Source organism: Momordica charantia (genome assembly GCF_013281855.1).
Source record: "Momordica charantia cultivar OHB3-1 chromosome 9 unlocalized genomic scaffold, Mcharantia_2.0 BLBB01000009.1, whole genome shotgun sequence".
In the NCBI taxonomy this organism is placed as follows: Eukaryota; Viridiplantae; Streptophyta; class Magnoliopsida; order Cucurbitales; family Cucurbitaceae; genus Momordica; species Momordica charantia.
In genome coordinates this window covers 24796882-24820461 of record NW_028275167.1, presented here as the reverse complement: position 1 = coordinate 24820461, position 23580 = coordinate 24796882, and the positions used below count along the sequence as shown (strand labels likewise).

Sequence of the window (23580 nt, the reverse complement as noted above, 5' to 3'; positions counted from 1 at the left end):
GGAATAGTATGAAATTAACTAATCTATTGACAGCAACACAACTGTAATTCATGGTAGACTTAGTAATAAGAAACAAAGCAGTGAGAAAAGATTTGATTGGAGTAAAGGGTAATGAATATTGTATAGTTACAATTGGCACTGTTGTTTCTGCCACTTAAATCTTAACCTACTCTCCTTGCAATCCTCAAATTTAAGGCTAGAGATACTATAATTCTTTGTCTAAATACATATGGAAAATAAGATGCTATTTTAGTAAGAATTATATTAAACTATATGTGTGTCACGGTATTGAGTAAATTTCAGATGTCAATCTAAACTAAATCAACTAGTTAAAGTAGGTGTCTGCGAAAAAGGTGAAGATTTAGTTTTAGATATTGAACCTTGTTCTTGTGGCTTTTGGCTGCTACGTTTTTTTCCCTCTGAAGATGAAGATATCGCTAAATGGAACTTCTTGGTTAACTTTTAAGAAATCTCCTGAAGCTAGAACTAGATAAGAAACAAACAACAACCTCATTTACTAATTTATTTCTTGGTTTAATTTCACTTCCGATTCAATTAAGTTTCTAAAAAAGATGTGGTTTAAATGCTACTTTGGTTGATGTAATTACAAAACTTTGATTTTGGTAACAACTAAAAACATTGAAAGAGACTCACATAGGAATACAAATTAAAAATGCAACAAGGACAAAAAATACTTTTGAGACTTTTTACAAATTAGAAGAACAGCACAGCAGAAGGAGAGTGGAGAAAAAGAAAAGATACCGCAAGTCTGATAGAAGAGAATGGCAGCTGCTTTGCGGTTCATTCCTGCAGCCAAGTGATTCAAAGATTCCTCTGGTGCGGCCCCTGGCGTATCAAAGTGTGCCTTCATCTGCCTTTAGCATTCAAATCGTCAACAAGGAGAAGGATTAGATTGTTAGTAATCAATGATCAAACAATTAAAAAACACACTTCAGATCAAAAAGAATAGGGAAAAGAAAACAAAAGGAGAGTTACAATCGAATGGAATCGGTTATCTTGTCAAAACCAGAATTCTTGATGGCTGGTTGAGTTTGTGTGGGTGCTGTTTCTACTAATAAGTCTGTGAAATCAAATTATCAATTATAATGTGTACATTTCAACTAGATAGAGAAATGAGTCCTAAGCGATGGTTTAGGCCACAAAAAGACATGTGTTTTACTTACCTGGATCATTTTCAGACAACCCTGCTAACTTGAAATTTGTATCAGAGTGATGTGGATGCCATTGATGCTCCTCTGCTACAGATTCTAGACCCCCACTACTTTGTCTCGACGAAGAGTACGGCCTTTTCTTGTTGGATCTATTCACCGTTAATACTTCAATCACGGTGTTGTAAATGCATAGCAAATTCTTATTTTGGATTCAAAAGAGAATTCCTAGAAGTTTATGAACTACTAACCGTACAAAATTGGTCTCTGAATTATATGAGAAGACACCATGTTCAGATGCTGAGCTTGGAACTGATCTGACTCCATTTCCTATTTATTCAGATGACAATAATTTTTTAAACAAACCAACAGAGATGGAATGCAATATTTGACATTTTAAGCTGAGATGAAGAAATACTGACCCGAATTTCTAGGTGTAACCACCTGATTTCTTTCGGCCAGCCCCATAAGGTTATCCATGAAGTTGGATCTGAGTTCTTCTGGAACGATGTCAACTTGGATATCACCGTTGATTGGTTCTGTCCTTAGCTTCTCTATGGAAGCTCCAAATGATTGAGAACCAACTCCACTGTGGTAACCTTCAAAAGGCTTCATAATTCACATTTAAGTAAGAGAGAATTGTATTCGTCCAGCACTGAAAATAAATATGTAGAAATTGGTATTAATGGCTTACAAAATCAATATCATCTGGAAAGTTTACACTCTCTGGCCGTGAAGACAATGATGGCTCAGGAGGTTGGGGTGCCGAGTCCCTTCCTACAAAAGACAAATGCCCAAATTTACATTTTCCCCCAAATACTATAAATGAAAATATAATTTGTGTGGTACACCGACCAGAAGATGAGTCATGGGGGTGTCGAATACTTTTCATCCATAATTGTAGCAGAGGAGCTGGATAATAGACTTCTCTACCTCCATCTGTGAATAAGTTACCACTTAACACCACAGGTGGAAGGTCCATGAGAACACTTATCTTAATAGAGGACATTGCACTTGTTCGCTGCCACACAAGAACATGAAATTGAACAATTAGAAGTGTACTCTTTACATAAATCTACCAATGAAGATCAAATAAATTGAGAAGTAACCTTTCTCTTCCTTCCCCTTCCAGAGTTTAGATCCGACACATCTTGAAGCCAAGATTGGTATATGTGTCCAGGAATGATGGTCTGTTCATAGTCCATGTGAGACGCTGCTGTTCTTTTTGTTTTCCTTCTTATTGCCGCCTGCTGCACCTGATGTGGAATTGATACACTTTATTGTCTGGTTAAGTCTGTATTGTGTAATTATTGTATTATTCATAAATTATACTAGTAGAATACATGTCTAAGTTCCTTGGACTCGTAGGTTTGTTGAATGACATTGCGTTCAAGATGTTGCTCTGGGATTTCAACATCATGAAAATGTGGATCTTGGATTTCAGCATCAGGAGGTCCTAAAGGTAAGAATACATAACAACGTGAAATTCCTTCTAAAATTGTCATTCAAACATAAAAGTCATTTTGGAATGTAGTAGCAAGTTAAATTGAATTGAGATGAGTCATAGTAATTCTTAAAAATTAAATAAATAAATAATGAAGAGTAATCTCTTTTTAGCGAGAGGCTTCTAAGCACTAAGTTTCCATCAATCAGTCTATTTAATTTTCATCAAGTGAAAATATAGTAGATTCAAAACAGTCTAAAAGAAATGGAAAGAAGAAGATATTGAGAAAGTGAGAGAAAAAGAGTAGGGGCTATTCTCTTCAGAACTAAGTCATGAAAATGTATCTTACCTTCTCGGTGCATGTCTTGAGGAGGAGGGGAAGGTCTTGAAGTATCTGGAATTTGTGTTTGTTCTCAAAAAGCAAAATTCAGATGTGTTTCCTCATCCTCTTCAATATCAAATCTGCAAATCCAGCACAAGAAAGTGATGCAGTTTCTTTTGGCAGAGAGATTTAAAGTTATATGTACGTTGGTAAGTAATTCACCTTTCAAACTGATTGAATGTATTTGTATTTGATTGATACATATCAAAACGCTCGAGTAAGGTTATATTTTCAGCATCAGCTGAGCAAGAGATCAACCAAAATCATTAGTAGGTAGAACGCATTATAAATTCAGAAAATAAGCGATAATGAGTTCAAGCGACAGAATAAAACTTTGATGGAGCTGTTGTGACGGATCATCTTCCCCTGTTTTGTCGTTGATATATTGTCCAATATCCACACTGTCAAGCCGCTGCAAACACAGAAAACTCTATCAATCAATAATTGGTAATTGTTCAAGAAATAGGAATTGTTAACAACAGAACTACCAAGCTCCTATAATTTGTTTAATCACCAAAACAAATCAGTTCCTTCTAAGCCAATGCGCAACGGTTCTATTCTATACTGAAAATCTTTCTCATAAACTAATCGCAGCGTTACTTATTAGGATTGAGATCTCCCAATTCCACTTCTCAAGTACAGTGGACTAGCACGACGCATAAACCTAAATGGGAACTACTAAATTTCTGTAGACTGCTGAACCCAAAAAGGACGTTCTGTTGAAAGGCTTACCATAGTAAAAAAAGCGGTTTGTTGGAACCTCATGGGAGAGGTGTTGTGGGAGAAGTTAATGGACTGTGTCTCATGGTCTCCCACTTCTTTCGGATCCTTCTTAGGCCGAGTGATAGCCTCCTTCCTGAGTATATTTGGTTGGACATATGTAAATCATAACCAATTAAATCCACAGTAGAGAAACTTTCTTAACTTATTTTTTACTAGGGGTGTTAAAAAAAACCTAACAACCCGACTAACCCAATCCAATTGGGTTAGATGAAGCCTCAAGTTGGGTTGGGTTGTGATTTTCGGGTTGAATATTGGGTTCAAAAATCGGGTCAATCTAACCCGAATCGAATATATATATATACATACACAATATCAACCGTTCATTTAGTTCTAATAATCCTAGCATTTTTATCTTATATTCTCCCATTTTGTATTTCAATCTCATTCGTCCATTTAGTTTTAATCCGAACTCCCGTCGCTACGATAATTAAAAATTAGAAACACAACCAGACAATTCAACCCAACTCGAAAACATTGGGACATTTCCTATACAACCCAACCCGTGAATACCCATATTTTTTTTACCGGAGAGATATGGAAACATAACCAAACAAATTTAGTGTCAAAATCAGCTTCTTAACTCGGATTCAAATCATTTTCAATTTGGACTATGGACGTATTAAAATCGTTGCCAAGAGTCAAAATCATCAAAGCTTATTGCACTATGGACCTATGAAAAATCGCAACCCAAAAAATTTCATAGCCGAAATCACCTTCTTATTCAAGCTATTAATAGCCACAACGCACACGCATTCCTTTTGGAAATAAATAGTTAATTAAATGCTCATCCATTGCTGAGTCTAAAAAGAAGGAAAGGGGCGACGGACTTAGCCAGAGATTTTCCTTTGGGAATGACAGTGGGCTCTGGAGCTGCTTTCACCTTCCACGCTTCGTTTAACTCAACCTGAGAAAACGGAAAACGAAGCTAAACAACACAATCTCTTGAAGAAGATAAAAAAAAAAACGGTACTCTGTTGTTAGAACTCTAAAGAGTCGAGTAATTACCAGAAGGCGAGTTACATCCTCTGTGATGAAACAGGAAAACAAATTACACAATCCTTCAGATACCGCGTTTGAACTCTAAAACATTATATTCCTTCATTAGAAGTGACTAGAAGGTTACCGTAAAGGATTTTAACTTTTCGTTCATAGACAATGACAACACCGCCTGAGAAAAAATGAAGAACAGAGATACTACTACACTGTTACCGAGATGAAACAGAGCGTCAAAGATCTGGAAAATTCAAAGAGATTGAGAAACGATTACCCATGAGAATCCCCAAGAGTCTGAGAGCCATCGGAACTGAAGGATTCAAAATCTCCTCGCTGCAAAATCCCGCAGGAATTTCAAAACTAAACTAGCATTTACCGATTGAAGAAGAAACTTAGCTTAGTTTTATTTTGGATTACCAAATTTTGATTATGTTCAGCTTGTCGAGCTTTCTCCGATTGATCTTCGCGTGCATTGTAGCAGCCATCCTATATAAAATAGAAGAGATACAGAAAATGGCAGAATACAGTTGATGATCTCAACTTGCGAAAAACACAGAAGTTCATCGAAAGCTATCGATTCAGGAGGAAACGGACTGTGATAAATGTAAATCAAGTATATATCCATATCTCCTGTGAAGTAATCGGAACAGGAAACACCGAAAACCAATTGCAAAGTTTAAGAAAGACAGCACCGATCGAAGCTGATTGAGATTGAAAAACGAGCTTACCAGATTTGGCCTAGAGGAGCCTTTCGTGCGAGAAGCTGATGAGAGTAGAACATTGTGGATGAAGCAGATAGCCGGAGAAGAGAAGAAGAAGAAGGAAAATGGAGGAGAAAGATGAAGGAAGTGCAATGGCAATGGCAATGGAGTTCGAATCTGTTGGGTTCGTCTAATAAGTAATAACTAACTCTGCCGCCATTGCCATTGCCAGTGAGCTATGTGCGCGGACGAGGCCTAAGCCGACGCCAATAAACTTACCCAGAAGGCACCGCAATTTCCCTGCTACCTCTTTTATTTACTTTACTAATTACTAATTTACATTTTACACTGACTCTCAAATATTAAAACAAACATTCATGTTAAGCTGAAACTGTGGGTAATTTTAATTCACTTGTAAAATTTTAAAATAATGTTTTTTTTTTAAATTAAATTAAATATCAATACAACTTTATACATATTTGTGGCTAAATCACAATAGCATACTATTACTTAATCAAACACTAATTTTGTTTATATTACAACTGTTGATAGCAATTATTTAAGAGGTTACTGTAATCTCAAACTAAGCTTTAGTTTATCAACTTTTTATATGTAGTTAAATTGTATAATTCTTTAATTTTAGTATTACAATTATTTACTCTTTTGTAGTTTAAATTTATGTAATCGTTTAGTTTCTACGTTAAAAATTTCCATTATCAATATTTAGTATATAATCATTTCATACATATAGTTTGAAAATGGATTTGGTCTTTACATACCTCAAACATCTCATTATATCTTAATAATATTTTTATAGCACTAAGGGCATGTTTGGGAATGACTCACTTTTGCCGTTTTTTAAAATAACTTGATAAACTATTATGCATATTTATAAGTGATTTTGACATGACCAAATTTTGAAAAATGGTTAAATCACTCCAACAATATGTTAAATCAATTTAAAATTACAGAGATTAAATTGTCACATATCAAAATTTAAGATCTAAATTGTTTTAAATTTTGAACTACAAAACTAAATTGTAAGGAAATGGGTATTTTAATATTTAAAATAAAAATTCACAGTGATTTAATGCAAAATAGAAAAAAATTGATTGAGCTAATTAATTTAGACCGTTTGATTAATAACTTTAGTATCATAGAGATTGAAATTCGAAAACATCAACTTAATTTTGGCGAGTTTGATTACAGATTTTGCGAACTTGTATAAAAGAAAATTACTTAACTGTAAAATTTTTTAACTCAAGAAAAAAAAAAAACCCGTAATAATACTTATAAATTATCCAACATAATGTTACAGTTTTTTCAAAGTTATCATGCCAGCTACCAAATAAAGATCGATATTTATTTTAATACAGAGAGGAAATTCGAACCCATGACCTATGTCAATTATCGTTGAGTTAGACTCACTTTGACATATTAATTTTCAAGATGGATTCATATTACTTGAATTCATCCTATGGGTTTAAAATTTAAATATCCGTCGACATGATTCTAAATATCCATCGATATGTCAATGTTTTCATGGATTCGACATCGTTATGATGGATAAATCGATATTTCTGTCATAGTACAAAAAAATCAACAAAATATGAGAATATGAACAAAATGTCATTAATATATACATAATATCAAAAACATTTATCAACGACGACATTTAATCGATATTTCCATCAATAATTCCATGAAATTGAGACATCAACATTTCCATCGACGTCGATTCCCTTGAATATATCAATTTCTCAGAATTTTGAAGGCACCAAGCCGAATGACCAATGTTGTACAGGAAATTCAAATACATGCTTCACCACGACGCACCGTAAAACCATGTCACGGCAACCCAAGTGACGTGTAGCTCGAGCATTATACATATTAGCTAAATCACAACAGTGTGCTATTAATTTACCCGCACTGTGACCTGCTTTTTAATTTTAAAACTAAAATTTACCTTCATATAAGTACAGTTGACAGCAATTATTTAAAAAGCTACAACAATTTCAAACTAAGCATTACTGAATTTTATACGATGTATAACAAATTTACTTCTTGAATTTGAATACATCATTTAGGACTCGTTTGGTAAGTTTTTATTTCTTGTTCTAATTTTTTAAAAAAACATTTACAAAATTGTAGAAATTTTGAAATACAACAAAATCATGATTTTGTTTTTGTTTTATTTATGGTCCCTGTTTCCAGTATTATTATCCTTTTTGACATATAAAAATATTAAAAAAAACAAATACAAGACACAAATTTTAAATACTTAATTTTAAAAATTGGTTTTCATATATAAAATTTTAGAGAACGAGAAATACAAAATTATTACCAAACATATTTCTGCTTTCTTTTTTCAATTAGAAAAACAAACAATTACCAAACTTACAATTTATTTATTAAAAAAGAGGAAACGTTACCTAATGAATCCGAAATCGTTACCTAATGAGCCCTTAATTTTCAAAAACCAAATGATTATCAAATGCGGCAAACCAATTTCCTACCAGCTCCAAAGTTGCTATATGAACCTGAAAATTACAAGTGAGAGAAGAAATGAAAACTTTCAAGATGAATAATTATTAATAGAGTTCCTGCCATTATTCAATTAAAATCACCTAAGTTCTTGGCATTGTCTGATACTACAGAAATACATTACATCATGAAGAAAGGAAATTCATACTAAATGGGCATAATAGTAACTTCCTAACCTTCAACTTCCAAATAGAGAAATGGAGAGTCCTCCAACTTCTGGCTACTCCCATCCACTCCACAAACTTGGATTATAAATTTGAGACTTGAGGTGCTGGAAGGAACTGCGAGGTTAGAAACATAAAAAGCTTCTACATGTGCCACCCCGAGATACTCCGGGACATTTGGTAATCCACCGTGGCGATTTTCGCCTTTCTCGGCTACTTTCACGACATAAACATTGTAGTGGTCGAATACCGTATCACTACTGTCATCTTTCAACTTCCAAATGATCTTAATGTCAAGAGTTTGTGTTCCCTCTGGACCTGGAGTCCATTTAATGAATTGACTTTCAACTAGCCACGAATCGTAGGGAGGAAGATCTCGTTGTTCATCAGAAGATCGTAAAGCAAAATTACCGAGCACTGCAAAGTATTCAGATGGATCAGGAGGGAGCATGTTATTGTCCCTAACCGGCCCAGATTCGTGTTTTGGTATATTAGATATAGGGCTTGACCTATAGCATACAATATTTATACTTGTTAGTTTGTATCCATTCATTCGGACAGTGCCCTCGTATATGAACCAGTCAGGGGAAATTCCAGGGAATGCACGAGGACTTGTCTCAATCACTTCCGAGAAATCATTTGAGAACCGCTTCTCGCTGCTGGAGGCATATAGTAACTTTCTTTTATTTGTGCTAGAAAGAAACTCGAACAAAAGGCCTAGTCGAGAATCCCTGGTCGACTTCAACTGCAAAGATTAAGTCATGGTTGAACTAAATGAACAAAAGACCCTGTCAAGTGTCATTTCTAGACCTTCAATGCAGGAAGAGTTCACTTACAAAGTACATGAAGAGCAGAGGCGAATCCCCCAAAAGAATCTCTCCTTGAAAGAGCCTTATTTCGGTGTAGCAAGTTTCGTCGAGATTACCTTTCAGTACAATGCTTCCTCCTCCGTTAAAGACATCTTTAAAACTACCAAATCCATGAAGACATTAGAAACAAGTGGATCTACGGGCCAACAAATGCAACAATAAAGACATTTTGTTAACTCAAAGACATGAAAAGAAAATAAAAAAGAAAAAATTCAAACAGCATTCTAATACTGTAGCCTTATGGTTCCATGCATGATTGAACCAATGATTATAAAAGTCATAGAGTTCTAAATATCAAGAAAAGAAATGCACCCATCACCAGATAGTCCCATTGATCAGAAAATGGATATGAATCTTGCTACTTACTCTAAATGAGCTTGGATAGAATCTGAAGTTGAAGCATCAGTTACCTCAAGGATAGGCTGCAAGAAGTTAGAACAGATGCTGAGAAAGGAGAATTTCAAAAGGGTAGTCACCATTTAATGTAAGAAAGACATAAGACCATTTAATGTGGAGAAGGATTAAAGAAAAGCAAGCATCTCAAAAATCCCAAGGATATATTGTTTACCTGGAAGTCTTGACAGGAAAGATTGTTCCAAGAAGCATTTGATATTTGTACTCCATCTATGGAAACATGATAACCATGACCCTGGAAACATGGAAAGAGAGACTTCGACTGAACAATAATGTTTTTTTATGAGAAACAGAACCTTCATGTTAAAGGGAAAAGGGAGAACAGCCTAAAGGCCTGAAGGATGACGGTCCCAGAGCCTAATGAGGAGGATAAAAAACAAAAGGCCTCCAATCTAAGTTGATAAGGAAAGGCTGGATAGTACAAAAAAATGTGTGTAAGCCAGTAAGGTACTCCAATTCGAGGCTGTTGTACATGATCAGATCACAAAATATTTCAAAAGACGATGACGTATCTAAGTAATTCTTCTCCCCTTCCAGAGAATCCAAAGGAGAGCTCTACAGGCGTTTGTCCAAAGAACTTTGGCTTTGTGTTTGAACCACCAACCAAACATTAATTCTATTAGACCATCTTCCACGTTTTTGGGAGGGCACCAGGCGAAGTCAAAATATCTGAAGAGAAAAATCCATCCTTTGAATGCAAAAGGACATTGAAGAAAAAGATGGCTGATGGTTTCTGCGTTTCTGCTGCAAAGAAGGCACCATTTGGGGATAAAGCTTGGTTTGGGTTTCTCTTTTGGATTCCATTCATAGTATTTAGGCTGCCGCATGCCAAAGTCCAAAAGAAAAAAAGTTACTTTCTTGCGACTTTTTCCTTTCCTCAACAATTAACTGAGAGAAATATCCAAGTAGGAAGACTTTCCATGAAGGATTATTAGCAGCTGACTTTACAGAGAAACACCCTGACGACTCAGGAATCCAGGAAATGTGATATGAGATTTGTCAGGGATGGACATTTTGGAGCACAACCGAGACATTTTGAGACAGACCATCAGTTCTGAACTGGTAGAGATTTGGAGTTTGCAACTGAGTAGATAGAGGAGAAAACAGTACTTCGTGGCCTTGTGGAGACCCAAGCGTCCTCCCAGACTAATTTTTTTTTCCGTCTCCCGAATTGAATCTTATATTCTTAATTCTCCTCAAAAGAAGTTCTAGTTTTGCAGATGTTCAACAAGGACTACAGTTGACTCTTTTAAAGCTGATTTGGAAACCACTTGCTTTCATTTCGCCCATATTTGCTTTATGACAGATTTCCATAGAGAATTGTCTGTCTTCTGTAGATTATCTCCAAAGCCATTTAGCCAAAAGAGCCTTGTTTATTCTTCTAAAATCACCCACACCCAAACCTCCCCGATAATTTTGAGGCAGTCACCTTAATCCATCTCACAAGGTGGCTTCCTGCATCCTTACTAGCTCCTCCCCAAAGAAAATCTCTTATAATTTTATAGAGGGAACTGCTAATCTTACTCAGAATGCAAAAAATGGAGAGATAGTAAAGGGGGATGCCAGTGAGGACTGAGTAAACCAAGGTAAGTCTTCCACCTTTAGAAATATGGGGCCTCCGGGTCCCAAGAGAAGGTAGAAGAAGGTTTTCTTCCTAGGGGCATTCCAAGGTATGAAATAGGTACATATTTATCGTGGCATCCTAGGGTGATAGCTTTCCTTTTAATTTCTTCTTTGTCAACGTTTATCCCAAAGAGAGCCGATAATTAAAATTTTTTATTATCTAGCAATTAGAAAGTGAGCTATTTTCATGCAAGAGAGATCACACATCTGACAAGACCATTTGTAGTTGTGCAATTACTGACACTTTTTACAAAATGACAGATGAAGTTGATCCAAGCGATGAAAATGAAATACTCAGACGAAGTCTTTTGTCATGTATTTTATACCTTCAAAACTTTATATAGATCCATTTGATGATATCAAATTAGAAAGTAGGACGACTTACTGGACATCCTCGAAGAATCTGAAATTTATTTATTAGGATTTGCTGCTTTAAATCAAAGTTGATAAAAGTATGATCATAGACTTATACCCACTACTAATTCATCCTACCTTTAAGCCATGCACTTCCGTTTCCACTAACCATATACTAGAAAACTTTAAAAACCTTTCAAATGCTTGAGCCCTTGTTTAAGGAACACATTAACTGGCACAGTTCTAACCTGATCAAAATTTGAGTAGATTGGTAGTTGTTTTGGGTAACTTCGCACTATTTCCCATGATTTCTTCACAAGATTCCACCAACTGTTAAGTCCAGAGTAGACAAGATGGAACCTCATTAATATCTCGTAAGATGTTCAATTGTGACTCTTCTCACTACTCACGATACATAAGGTATTCACGATCACACAATTATACAATAATGACATTCAGAATAATTGCAAGGCAGCAAGAAGCATCCAAAGAAGGATGTAAAACTAGAGTCTCGAGCAGCAATTAAGTGTTGAAAGAATGACTAGATATCAGAAGGTTAAGTCAGAAATGATGAACATTAACCAGAAAAACATCTTTTCCAGGACAAAGCATACAAGGATTATATCCTTCAAAGTAACATCAGAACAGAGTTTGAGAATCTTATGACACTAAAAAGTTGTTCGTAATTATCATGAAGAAATAAATTAATGTAAGAAATTTCAAAAGGTGGATAATGGTAGGTACGAGAATAGTATGACATGATCACATCAAAAATTAATTCCAGATCATTAACTTACCTATTTTGAGCAGTCTGAAAATCTGTTTCCTGCTCATGCTCATACACCCATCCGGGAGCAAATATGGCAGCCGAAACATTCTCCCTCTTCAGAACATCCAGCGCAACATTTGTCTGACATGAAGCAGTTTTTGGTTGAAAGATTAGTTCTATCAACTCTCAATTGGAACAATAATTGAACTCAATATAAATCAAAACAGAAACTAGACCACAACGTTATTTTGTACTTGAAAGTCGAAAAGGTGTGGAAATGCACAGAATACACAGGCAGACATATAATTGGTTAGACGTCAATTGCAGAATTTTTTAACAAGTTGCAAGCTCATATGACTATAAAGGTGTCCAAATTATACAGACTATGATGCTTCTTAACTAATGACACGACATTTCAATACATTGCGCAGGATTAGTAGGCTTACGTGCCATCCTCCACCACCATAAGTACCCCTCCCAAAAACATCAATGCCCATGTACACATCATACTTTCTCTCTCCAGCAACAGTAGCAGAACGTCTAGGAGTATCCTCCTGGTATGACAAATGAAATTTTTGGTCTGATGTCATCTTTTCAGAGAGATAAAATTGAGATCGTACATCAAATTTCTTATTAGTTATGAGAGAATTCATTTCTTACATTCCATGAGTAGTTTACATATATACCATCGCAAATATCAAAGAAAGGTTTGTTTTCTTCATTCAATTCATTTTGCCAGTTTAGTGCACCATCCACAGTCACACTGTCATACCTGTCCAGAAGTCAGCAGTCAATACATATATTTGCATAAGGTCAAAAATGTGAATATTATGAATAGAACATATCTCACGACTTACCATATAACTAAAGACCCAGGTAGTTTATAATGCATCGACTGGGTCAAATGGCTGACAAATTCTTTCAAATAAGGAATTTGCTGAGAATCCAAAGAGATTTCCATATTCATCTGCATGAACAGATTTTATTTCAACAATGAGAAGAAGAAACTACAAGATATCAAGGCTCAATTCATAATTTTAACTCAATAAATTTATTTATTCTGATTCCTATATTTAAGTTTCAACTGTTTGGATTTCCTTATGGGGTCTTATAGATGGCCAACTAAAGAATATTATATTGCCTTACATGGGACAACATGATATCTGTATGCTTAGCATAAATATATATCTTTCAGGCTTAATCCTTGGACCAGAAGGACTGAATCGTCCAGATTTCATATCTTGATAATGCGTAAATACACCATGCTTGAAAAATCAGGAAAGGACAAGTGAAGAACAAGTAAGTTGTAAAGAAGTGTTTACACCCAATAAGCTATGGGATTAATATGGACCATTTTTATGAAGACAAAAAAATTGCAGCCCAGGTAGGAAAACTTTATAACAATACCAGCCATCCATCAAATCCTAATGCAACAGCAAGCTCAGTTAAGCGCTCCGCGTACATTTGAGCAGAATCCTTTGTTGAAAGCAATGTATCACAAACAGCTTTCCCCCCTCCTTCCACAATGAAAGTTCCTAGCACCTATAGATTCAATACCACTATAAATTTGTAACTACTAAAAAAGCATTTGTTTTAGTTATCATAACACTATAGCGGTCGTAAGTAAACTCGCCACTGTTTACAAATAGCTATATACATAACTATGAATTACTAACTGGATAAAGTGAATGTTACGAGTTTTTTTTTTTTTTTTGGTCCCGGTTGAAGAGTAGGACTAACGATAGCATAAAGTAATTGATTAAGGTTTTTTATATACAACTCAGGAAAAGAAATTCAAATACAAAATAGAATTATTTTTTTATTACATCAACATTCATAACATTTAACTAATATTATCATTATTGTAGTAAAAGGAAAACAATGGACAAATCTCTCCTAGTTCAATCATTTTCAAAAATGTCATCAATATTTTATTTGTTTCTTCTTCATTTGATTCATTCTTTGACATTTCAATGAGAAAATAAATGATTTACAAGCAGTTTTCTTTGGAAAGATACGGAAAACCAATGAGCAAGATTTTTAACAATATGAATACATCTTTATTTAAAATGTACAGGAGCATAAAATGAGATGAGAATTCTTTTCAAAATATTATCAATGATATTTTAATTCTTAATAATATTAACTTTTTTATTATAAATTATTATAACATGTACTGATAATGTATAAATATATTACTAGCATTTTACTTCACAAAATACTTGCATAACATAGGTTTTGATCTAACAGGAGTCAAAATAAACTACTGACTTATATATTTCTCAAATTAATAGTTTTTTAATTTTTAGTTCAATGAAAAAAGTATTAGAAACTCATTATTTATCATTTTCCTAGTGTGATAGAAAAATTATTTATGGAATCATTAATTAATATGTGTAATATATATGAAAAGCTATCTGATGATTAAAATCAATAACACATGTATTAAGTTAAAATTATTAAAAAAGAATACTTAAAAGTATGTCAATATCAAATTAGAAAAATTTTCTGCAATGACAATACAGTAGTGAAAATTGTAGGGCCAAAAACAAACACAAACACTCTGGGTGAGAAAAGCTTAAAACTAAAAGCTCCAAATATTATTACTATTTGACATTTAATACGAAAAGAGTTAAAATGAAAAGTTCTCATTCAAAATAAAAACTTTGGTCATGAAACTCCTCTTCCACTTTTCTCTCGCATTTCACACTCAACACAGTTTTCTTAAAAGAAAAGGGGCACTTCCACATCTCCTTTAACTCAAAACGACAGATGGTTAGAGAGAATAAACTTTCCTATACTATAGCTCAAAGAATTAGATAATGTAGCTACGGACCGTGATGTTGGGAGTTCAAATTTTAGATGTGATTTACCCATTGAGTTCTAATTAATCTTTACAAAGATATTACTTTACCACTTATCAAAATTTTAGAGTTAAATTTGATAAAATTTTAGGTGTGATTTACCCATTGAGTTCTAATTAATCTTTATAAAGATATTACTTTACAATTTATCAAAATTTTAAATTTGATAAAATTAAAACTTTAATGTTTAATTAAGTCACTCAACCAAATGATAAAAATTAATTTTTATTCCAAAAACTTATAAGCTAAGCCAACCATGATAGATTGCCAACTTTTTAACACCTTAACAATAATAAGCGCCAATCATCACATAGCTCAACAGTTAAGTGATAACTAATTTTCTCCATAGATCAAAGATTCAAGTTGCTATCTGCAAAATAAAAACTAAATTTAAAAGGAAAAAAGAACAATAACAGTAAGCAAACAAAGATGTTTCTTTTAGTAAAACAAATCAGTGAACTCATAATAGTAAATTTATTTGTTTTAGTAAAACAAAGAATATAGAGTAAGTAGAAGTACCTTGACACCGTGCCTGTGAGCTGCATTTGTCCAACATGGAGGTGGAAGCGTGACCAAATCATGGGAGAAGTACACGAAAACATCGATCAAATACCAATGCCACAACGCATAAGCATCTGGATTACTTCCTCCCTGAACCCATTTATCGTCCAGGTATCCACCAGCCATATCATGGCAAACAAGCATCCTACGCCGATCAGGCAACAGCGCCGGTTGGAGAGCAACCGTGGCTCTGTTAAATGGGTAGTGAAATGACTTGAAGTAGGCCCTGGACTCGAGGTCCTGAAGAGTTTTGATCGGGTAAGCAATAGGAGTAGACGGCTCAGCTGGGTCAAATGGAGGAGGATCGGGACTCTGCTGGGCCATTATGAAGAAATAAGGCGAAAACGTTTTGCAACTTTTTTGAATGAATGGTGCTAACGATGCTTTGGAACGTAACCCCCAGTTGCCGATTTATATAGGAGCAGAAAAGCCTGCGGAAGGACAACTAACAAAATAAACAAAGACGCAGAAGTTGACTCTCAGTTTCTACACAGACGCTATGTTTTCAATTCCAGATTGCAGATGGATTCGCCGACTATTGACCTAAGCAATGAAAGTAAACTCTATTCTCGAATTTCAAGCTAAAAACAAATATGCTCACATGAACTTCAGAAAACTCCAAGGAGGAGGTAGGTATGAGTCGAGAACTTACTGAGATTCAGATTTCCATGGACAGTGTCAGCGGAGACTGAAAGAGAGAGAGTGTTGTTGTCGCGGAGAAGGTAACATTGACAACTAAATGATTCCTTTTTCCCTTTTTCTAGATTCCATGGGGAATGGAAAGAAGATCGTGTGGAATTCGGCTGCGTTTTGATGGTGACTGCTGTATTGGCTTGCTGCCATTGCTGCTAGTGGTGGACCTGCGAATGAAGGACGAAGGTGAGAGAAAAATGGGGGTTTGCTAAGAAGCGGAGTGGAGACTCTGAGAACTAGGGATTTTTCTTTTTGGGTTAAATTGTCACTTTTCAAGTATATAATAATTCGTTTTTTTAAGATATAATAAATTTGAAGCTAACTACCGCTCATATTAGTAAATATATAATTTGTGGAAAATACTTTGTTCTTTAATGAAACTAAAAGAGATAAATAAAATACATATACTTTTTCTAAACAAAATAACGAGTTATCAAATTTTCAATGATGGTGTGGACAATATTTGGTCAAGAAGTCAATTATTTTTTGGTTGATTATTTTTCAAATTTGTAGTATAACTCAATTGATTAAGACATAGTCGGATTAAAAAGTCATGAGTTTGAATTTTTCATCCTTACACGTTGTAATTAAATAAATAAATTGGTGTTCTGCCAAAGCGAAGCAGTAATTGGCATATATCTCCAACGGTTGTGAATTCGATCTCTCAGTCCCACATATTGTACTAAAAATTAAATAAATAAATTGGTGTTCTAGTTTTTAATTTAATGTTTAATTTTTAAAAATGTTGAATAAGTCATAGATATTTTAGACATGTAGTTGAATTTTAGTTATGAAGTAAATAAATCTAAACTTAGGTGAGGAAGATTACATGTCACTAAGTATAAAAATGGTTTTTAATATTCGAACTCATGACTAGTCAGAAATTAGTGTCAATTACCATTGAACTAAGTTTAGTATATAAAATTAATTTTGAATGCATAAATAAATAATTATAAATTTAATATAGAATATTTAATATCGTAATTAAGCGAGGTTTGAAAATATGTATGCAGATATATTAAACCTAATCATTGTGTTAGATAATTGGATTAATTTTTGTGTTAAAATTATACTTTGATTAAATAGACGAGGACGACTACTTATAAAATTGACTATCATATTTATATGTAATATTTTTAAAATGGTGTATGTAACGATTGAATTGTAAATTACTAAATTGAATTATATATCAATTTCATTGGAGTTGACTTTGTTTATTTTTTATTTTCTAAATCTACCATGGTTCGTTTGGATCCTTTTAAAAAGGGTTTGGTTGGGTTTTTGTCCATACCTATGATTTTTCAATGGCCTTCCAAAGGAATAATTATGAATTTATTTATTATGAATAAAGATAACATTAAAAAAAAGGAATGTATTTGAAAGGAAAAAAAAACAAAACTATGGTAGTTTTGAAATAACGACAAAATTAAGGTTGGTGTAAATCGTGGCAAATTATTAAATCCACTTACGTGCTAAGAAACTTCTATGATATTATTTTTTTTTTTATTTACCTTTGCAAAAAGATATTATTTTTTTCTATTATGTGATAATGGGAAAGAGTTCGACAATATATAATTTGCCACCTTGGAATACCCTACACCATTATCAGTGATAATGAAAAGCAGTACGACAATGCATTATGGGCCTACAGAACAACACCTTGTACTTCGACAGGAGAAACGTCATTTTCACTATCATTTGGTACTGAAGCGGTAGTGCCAGTCGAAATTGGACTCCCCTCCTCAAGGGTAGAGCAGTTCAGTCTACTTGACAACAACGAATCCGTACAACTCAACCTCGACCTATTAGAAGAACATCGAGAAACAGCACGGCTACAAACGACTAAATACAAAAATCGAATAGCTCGATACTACAACTCGAAGGTTAAGGAACGTGACTTTAAAGAATGTGATCTGGTGTTAAGAAACATTATGTCCAATACCAAAGATTCAACTAGCGGGGCGTTCGGACCAACATGGGAAGGCCCATACAAAGTCACTAAAGTGGTGCAAATAGACACTTATGCTCTAGAAGACCAACGGGGGAAGGCCTTACTATACCCATGGCATCCTCAACACCTCAAAACATACTACCACTAGTTCGACATATTTCTAGACATTTTTATGTTTTTCCATTATTTGGACCAACTAAAGTTATCGTAACTAAATCTTCGACAAGATGATCTTCCTACTAATAAAGTCTTCAACATTCGACGTGATACTTGAGTTTTTATGTTCATTCTGAAATAAATTTCTCAAGCAGGGGGCTAGACTGATTTTTCTCAATCTTTTCGACGCCAGGTGTGAAATCCCATTGTATTCGAGGAGTCAAGGATTTGCTGGGAATTCCGGATCGAAGAAGAGGCAGATCTAAATATGGTGCAGAAAAACCAAAATCGATATGAATGGAAGATGCCTCTTTCACTTGTTTTTCTCGGTCAGTCGAGGGAACAAATCATATGAATATCTACATATCTACGACGAATCAAGAAACTCAAAATTGGAACAAACCTAGAAGCAAGCTAAACAGGCAAAAAGCAAGTAACAGTTCAGTATGGTCAAAACTAAAGCAGAAAAATACAGGATATAAAACAGTTTGACATAAAAAGTCAGGCAAGTTAGAAATCCAAAGGTATCAACATTAGTTCCGTTAAAGTTAGATCACCAAGCCAAAAGTAAATAGTTTAAACTCATATGAGAATAAAACCAAGCTCAGGAGACTTGATTGTGGTCAACGAAAATTGGAAAAAAAAACTTCCAATTCATGAATAGTATCGACAAGCTCAAGGCACAAAACCAATGGCAGGAACCAAGCAGCTAAAATCCAAAATTGGATCAAAAGCTTTTAGTAGAAGCTCTGTGCGTTAGAAACCTTCACATTATTAGCCACTGATATATATATAAGTTAGGTTATGTTATAGAATGATCTCGTGGTAACGACAAGCGACAGGTACTTTCAAAATAAAGATCTTGACACAGTTATTCGTCTTCTGTTTTGAGAGTAGGGGCTATTGTTATAGAGAACAAAAACGACCCGAAATGAGACAATGAGTTGAAGCCCGATATCATCGATTGAGGGAGATCGGCCCGCGACGTAACGGGCTGGCCCAAATGACGACCTAGCGCCGAGGCAGACTACGATGAAAGCGACCTGCGGAGAACCAACCGGGCGGAGTAGGGCTCGGTCCCGACCCCTGCTCGGCCCCGGGTCGGGCTGGGCCGTGAATCTCCCACCTGCGATCAACGATTCCCCCTCGGGCCCTGAAATGCTGAATTAGGGTTTGGCTACGGAAGGTTCTGGAATCATCTTCACGGCTATAAGTAACAGTGAGATCCAACCCTGAAGAGGCAAATGACTTATCTCTAGCTCACTATTTTCTAAACTCTCCCTCGCTAACTTAAGCATCGGAGCCCGTGTGACTGAGGTCACACCAGTTTAGATCGGTTTGGTTTTGCAAGTATCGGTTCCCTTATTATCAAGTTAGGTGTGTGCGAGAAGAAGAACCGGAGGGTCAAAATCCACGCATCAATAATTATTAATGAGTAATGTTTATAATATACTAAATTTCGAATGATGCGAGATATGCGATGAATTAATCGATTGAGCTATGCAGAGCAAGTTATGCAAGGATATTTGCATGAAGATAACAAACATTTTGACGCTCATGTTTAGTTTAATGCCTGAATCTCTAGGTCAGTCCAGTTATATTTTGTATCTTTGAGTGAGAACGATGACGTATTTATAGAGGTTAAAGGGAATATTTATGTTAATTACTACAACTCTTAATTCGTTACTAAGGTTGTTGAAGAGTTTCTAATTGTTTCTCAAAGTTGTCACATTCTCAGCTCGAATTTGACATGCATGCTAAGGTGCATGTGCCTCGTTTGAAGCTCAAGTGTCCTTCATTGAGCTTTGCAAATCGGTGTCATAAGACTGGTCGTGAACCATGGTTCTCGATCCACGTGACATGTTGTAGCTTTACCTCCCAACAAGTAATTGTCACTTTTCTTATGGTACGAAGTCGAATCTCCGCTCCCTTTAAAAGTGATGACCTAGTGGTGAAGTTTGAGCCATTTGTTTGAACAGATTTTTAATTTTAAAAAATATCTTATTTTATTTAAAGTACATACTTTATACTTATTATTTCGACTTTTTTTTAGCACAAACTGCAGTTTAAACTTAATACAACAAAAATATAAGAGAAAATACACTTTTGATCTCTGAATTTGAGGATAAGTTTTTATTAGTTCCTAAGTTTCAAGAAGTGATAGTTTTGTCCCAACCTTTAGAAAATAGTTATAAAAGGTTCGAACTTCTATTACTATCGCTAACAGAGGGAAAATTTCCAATCCCTGCAACATGGAGAACTTCCATACTTATTTCATATAAAATGTGCCACTTGTAAAATATATTTATATTTATTTATGTGCATGTCACATATTTAGAATCAGTTAGAGATCCATCACGAACGGAAAAATCTCACGATTCACCGCATGAATTCTTCAAATGGTGAAGAATTTTGAGACAATTCAACTCGATTCTCTCTGATAGTTTTTTTCATGAAACTCTCTGTTTTTCAAGAAAAAACCTCCCGTGTGACACACACCTAGTGAGAGAGTGGAGACATTTTCGCGGGAGAGCAGTTACATAACTGCTCCTTTATTTTGAAATTCAAATTCAATGTGAATTTTTTTTTAAAACCTACACATACGACCCGACTACTTCAATCGACCAGTTCTTACATAGTTTATGAGCCTTATACATGTACATGAGAAACTTTTTTTTTTGACAATTTTATCCTTATTTTAGAATTAATACCCAAATTATATTTACTAAATTATTATTTTTATTTAAAATCCTCCTCTCCCAAGAGTTTTTTTTTCTTTTCCTTTTTAATACCTTCATTTTCTTTATTAATTATGATTTTATGTTTATAATCAATAATGGAACTTCAAAATTATAGTATTTTAATGGTTAAATAATGTTTATTGAACTTTTTAAAATAATGTTTCAAGAAAAAATATAAAAATATAGTAAAATTAATAATATGTACATTCAAGATTTTTTTATTAGATAAACTAACTTCATTAAAACTTAAACGGTGCCATCGTGGTGGGCGTATAAATCGTGCAAGGCTTCTTCATGAAGCCTTGAATATACGAGACTTTTGTGAATTTATTTATTTTTTTTGATAATTTAGAACTTTATAAATATGGAAAATAGATTAAAAAATTACTATATTTTGAAAATTAATTTTTTACAATTTTATTTCTCTATAAAAATTAAAATTTAATAATAGGTCCATTCATAAAATTGAAATGACAAAATCTAAAACTTTTTAATATAAGAAATTTTGTGAATTTATTTTCTAAAAATAATTTAAAAAATTATAACTATGAAAATAGATTAAAAAAACTATCTCATTTTGGAAAATATTTTGTAAAATTTTATTTCTCAAGAATATTTAAAATTTAAAAAGCATGTTACTCGGAATATATTATCAATAACTATTAAAATATATTATTTAATTTAAAACATAAAATAAAATATAAGTAGTTGAATTATGTGTGTATATATATTATTTACCTTTTACTAAAGTTCATAACTACCGAACAACAAATTTTCAACGTATTTCAGCATAACGAAGATGATTTATCAGAGGGTTTGATTGTCCGAGAGGCTAAGGAATATCTAGTAAATAGACTCCATGCCAACTTACAATTTTACGAAAAAAGAAGGATATGGGGCTGCTCATCTTTGGCGAGACGAGCTTTGTTGCAGAAGGAGAACGCGATCCGGATGGAAGAAGGCCCTTCGGTGTTGTCGACAGTTTTGGAGAGAGATTGTTTGGGTATTTTATATGTTTAGTTTATTTTATTGCTCTCATAATTGTGTGTTGGAAATGTTTGGAAGATAGTCTTTTATAGATGAAGTAAAGTGAAGAGGTTTCCTTAGTTAACATGTCCGGGTAGGGGATCGAACTCACAACCTATATTAGTTGGCGATATATGTCAATTACCGATGAGTTCTACTCAATTTGACAAGAGAGTCCTAGTTGAAAGAGATAAAGAAGTCTTAAAACTTTTAAAATTTCACCACTTTTAATATTTACTAGTAAGAAACACGTGCGGTGCACATGAAATTTCATAGTTTTTATTTCAATGTTTAAAAATATAAAATTTAATTAAGTAGTTAAAATTTATATTATAATTTGGTTTTTTTATCTCTAAATGTTTACCTCACCAAGTTTTTTCGTATTTTCAATGTTTATCTCATAAAACAACATCTCAATAATTCTCATAACCCACTGATGTGGTTAGTGTAATTAAAAGTATTATTCTTCAATTATTTAAAAAAAAAATTCTAAAAAAAAACACATATTCATGGATTTTTCATTTTTTTTCCCTGAACATAACAATACATAAAAGTAAATATAACTTTGTTTCAATTTCTTATTTGAGTCATTGAAAAATAAAACGACAAAAAAAAAATAGTGAGAGATAGAGATGTGTTCAGGGCAGACGTTCTTTGCTATGTTTGAGTTCCAGTCCAATTCCTTGCCCTAGTTCGCTGGGAATGCCAACCGCATCCATGTTCCGATTGATTGCTCCGGCTATTTTCATGACACGATGATCACCTTACCAAGGAGGAGGTCATTGAGAGAGTCCTCGCGGTTATCAAGTGTCATCCCAAAGTGAATCCGTCCAAGGTGATTCGATCTTATCACTCATTTTCACTTTCCTTTTTCCAGTTGATTGAGTCGTTTGGAAAAAAAAACTAAAAAAGTTGAATATTCGATCAAACGATCTAACTAAATATAAGAAAACACAAGACATTGACTAAAGGAAAAAATTTACATACCGAATGAGAAGAGAAACTCAAGTTTTGATGAAGAAAAAATTGGGAGAAAGAGTAAGAAAAAACTCTTTATATAGTTGTAGAAAATAAAAAGCTACGAAACTTTTGAAATTCTTTATTAATTATAATTCAAAATAAGTTATAACCTTTTAACATAGAAATAAAGAGACAAAACCTTCCATATTCTAACCTTTAAGAGGGAGAGTTTATTAGAAAGAGAAAATTAATTTGAGAAATTTAAAATTTGTAATGATGGAGATTAAATATTTTAAAAGAAATGAAAAAAAAAGAAAGTGGCATGGGAGGTAGAGAAATGGTGTGATAACTCTCCAAATAGAGAGTTATTTGGGTATAATGTTGGTATAAATTAGCTAAATATAGCATCACTTGCACCC

General features: G+C 33.9%; 2 protein-coding genes across 3 annotated transcripts; both read right to left on the bottom strand.

Moving 5' to 3' along the window:
- Positions 1-66: 66 nt before the first annotated feature.
- Positions 67-5892, bottom strand: SYN1 (Rad21/Rec8-like family protein). The gene is made up of 21 exons (XM_088117469.1): positions 5500-5892; positions 5189-5257; positions 5046-5104; positions 4902-4946; positions 4784-4803; positions 4606-4682; positions 3728-3851; positions 3329-3407; positions 3158-3236; positions 3038-3075; positions 2963-3007; positions 2513-2625; positions 2279-2425; positions 2025-2190; positions 1864-1946; positions 1592-1778; positions 1421-1499; positions 1185-1321; positions 997-1081; positions 763-875; positions 67-486 (listed from the first exon to the last, which is right to left on the bottom strand). The coding sequence occupies exons 1-21, from the start codon at positions 5550-5552 to the stop codon at positions 404-406; spliced, it is 1881 nt and encodes a 626-aa protein (XP_087973595.1). The 5' UTR covers positions 5553-5892; the 3' UTR covers positions 67-403.
- Positions 5893-7809: 1917 nt separating this feature from the next.
- On the bottom strand, positions 7810-16569 carry ENGASE85A (Glycosyl hydrolase family 85). 2 transcript variants are annotated; one of them, XM_088117768.1, is made up of 13 exons: positions 16287-16569; positions 15593-16079; positions 13617-13751; positions 13067-13176; positions 12870-12981; positions 12656-12763; positions 12238-12350; positions 11689-11770; positions 9618-9698; positions 9416-9471; positions 9017-9149; positions 8193-8925; positions 7810-8012 (listed from the first exon to the last, which is right to left on the bottom strand). In XM_088117768.1, the coding sequence occupies exons 2-13, from the start codon at positions 15956-15958 to the stop codon at positions 7963-7965; spliced, it is 2079 nt and encodes a 692-aa protein (XP_087973894.1). In that variant the 5' UTR covers positions 15959-16079; positions 16287-16569; the 3' UTR covers positions 7810-7962. The 2 variants fall into 2 exon arrangements, with proteins under 2 accessions (XP_087973894.1, XP_022146870.1); XM_022291178.2 differs by having other exon boundaries at positions 15593-16065.
- Between the last annotated feature and the right edge of the window lie 7011 nt (positions 16570-23580).

What these genes read in the sequence shown, in the direction of transcription:
- SYN1 (XM_088117469.1), bottom strand. Translation starts at nt 5,552, where the DNA reads ATGTTCTACTCTCATCAGCTTCTCGCACGAAAGGCTCCTCTAGGCCAA. An exon ending in AGGATGTAACTCGCCTTCTG is followed by an intron (nt 4,683 to 4,783) that starts GTAATTACTCGA and finishes CCGTTTTCTCAG; the next exon opens with GTTGAGTTAAACGAAGCGTG. An exon ending in AAACCGCTTTTTTTACTATG is followed by an intron (nt 3,408 to 3,727) that starts GTAAGCCTTTCA and finishes CTGTGTTTGCAG; the next exon opens with CGGCTTGACAGTGTGGATAT.
- ENGASE85A (XM_088117768.1), bottom strand. Translation starts at nt 15,958, where the DNA reads ATGGCCCAGCAGAGTCCCGATCCTCCTCCATTTGACCCAGCTGAGCCG. An exon ending in CTCACAGGCACGGTGTCAAG is followed by an intron (nt 13,752 to 15,592) that starts GTACTTCTACTT and finishes TTGAATCTATAG; the next exon opens with GTGCTAGGAACTTTCATTGT. An exon ending in TCTACTCAAATTTTGATCAG is followed by an intron (nt 9,699 to 11,688) that starts GTTAGAACTGTG and finishes CCATGTTTCCAG; the next exon opens with GGTCATGGTTATCATGTTTC.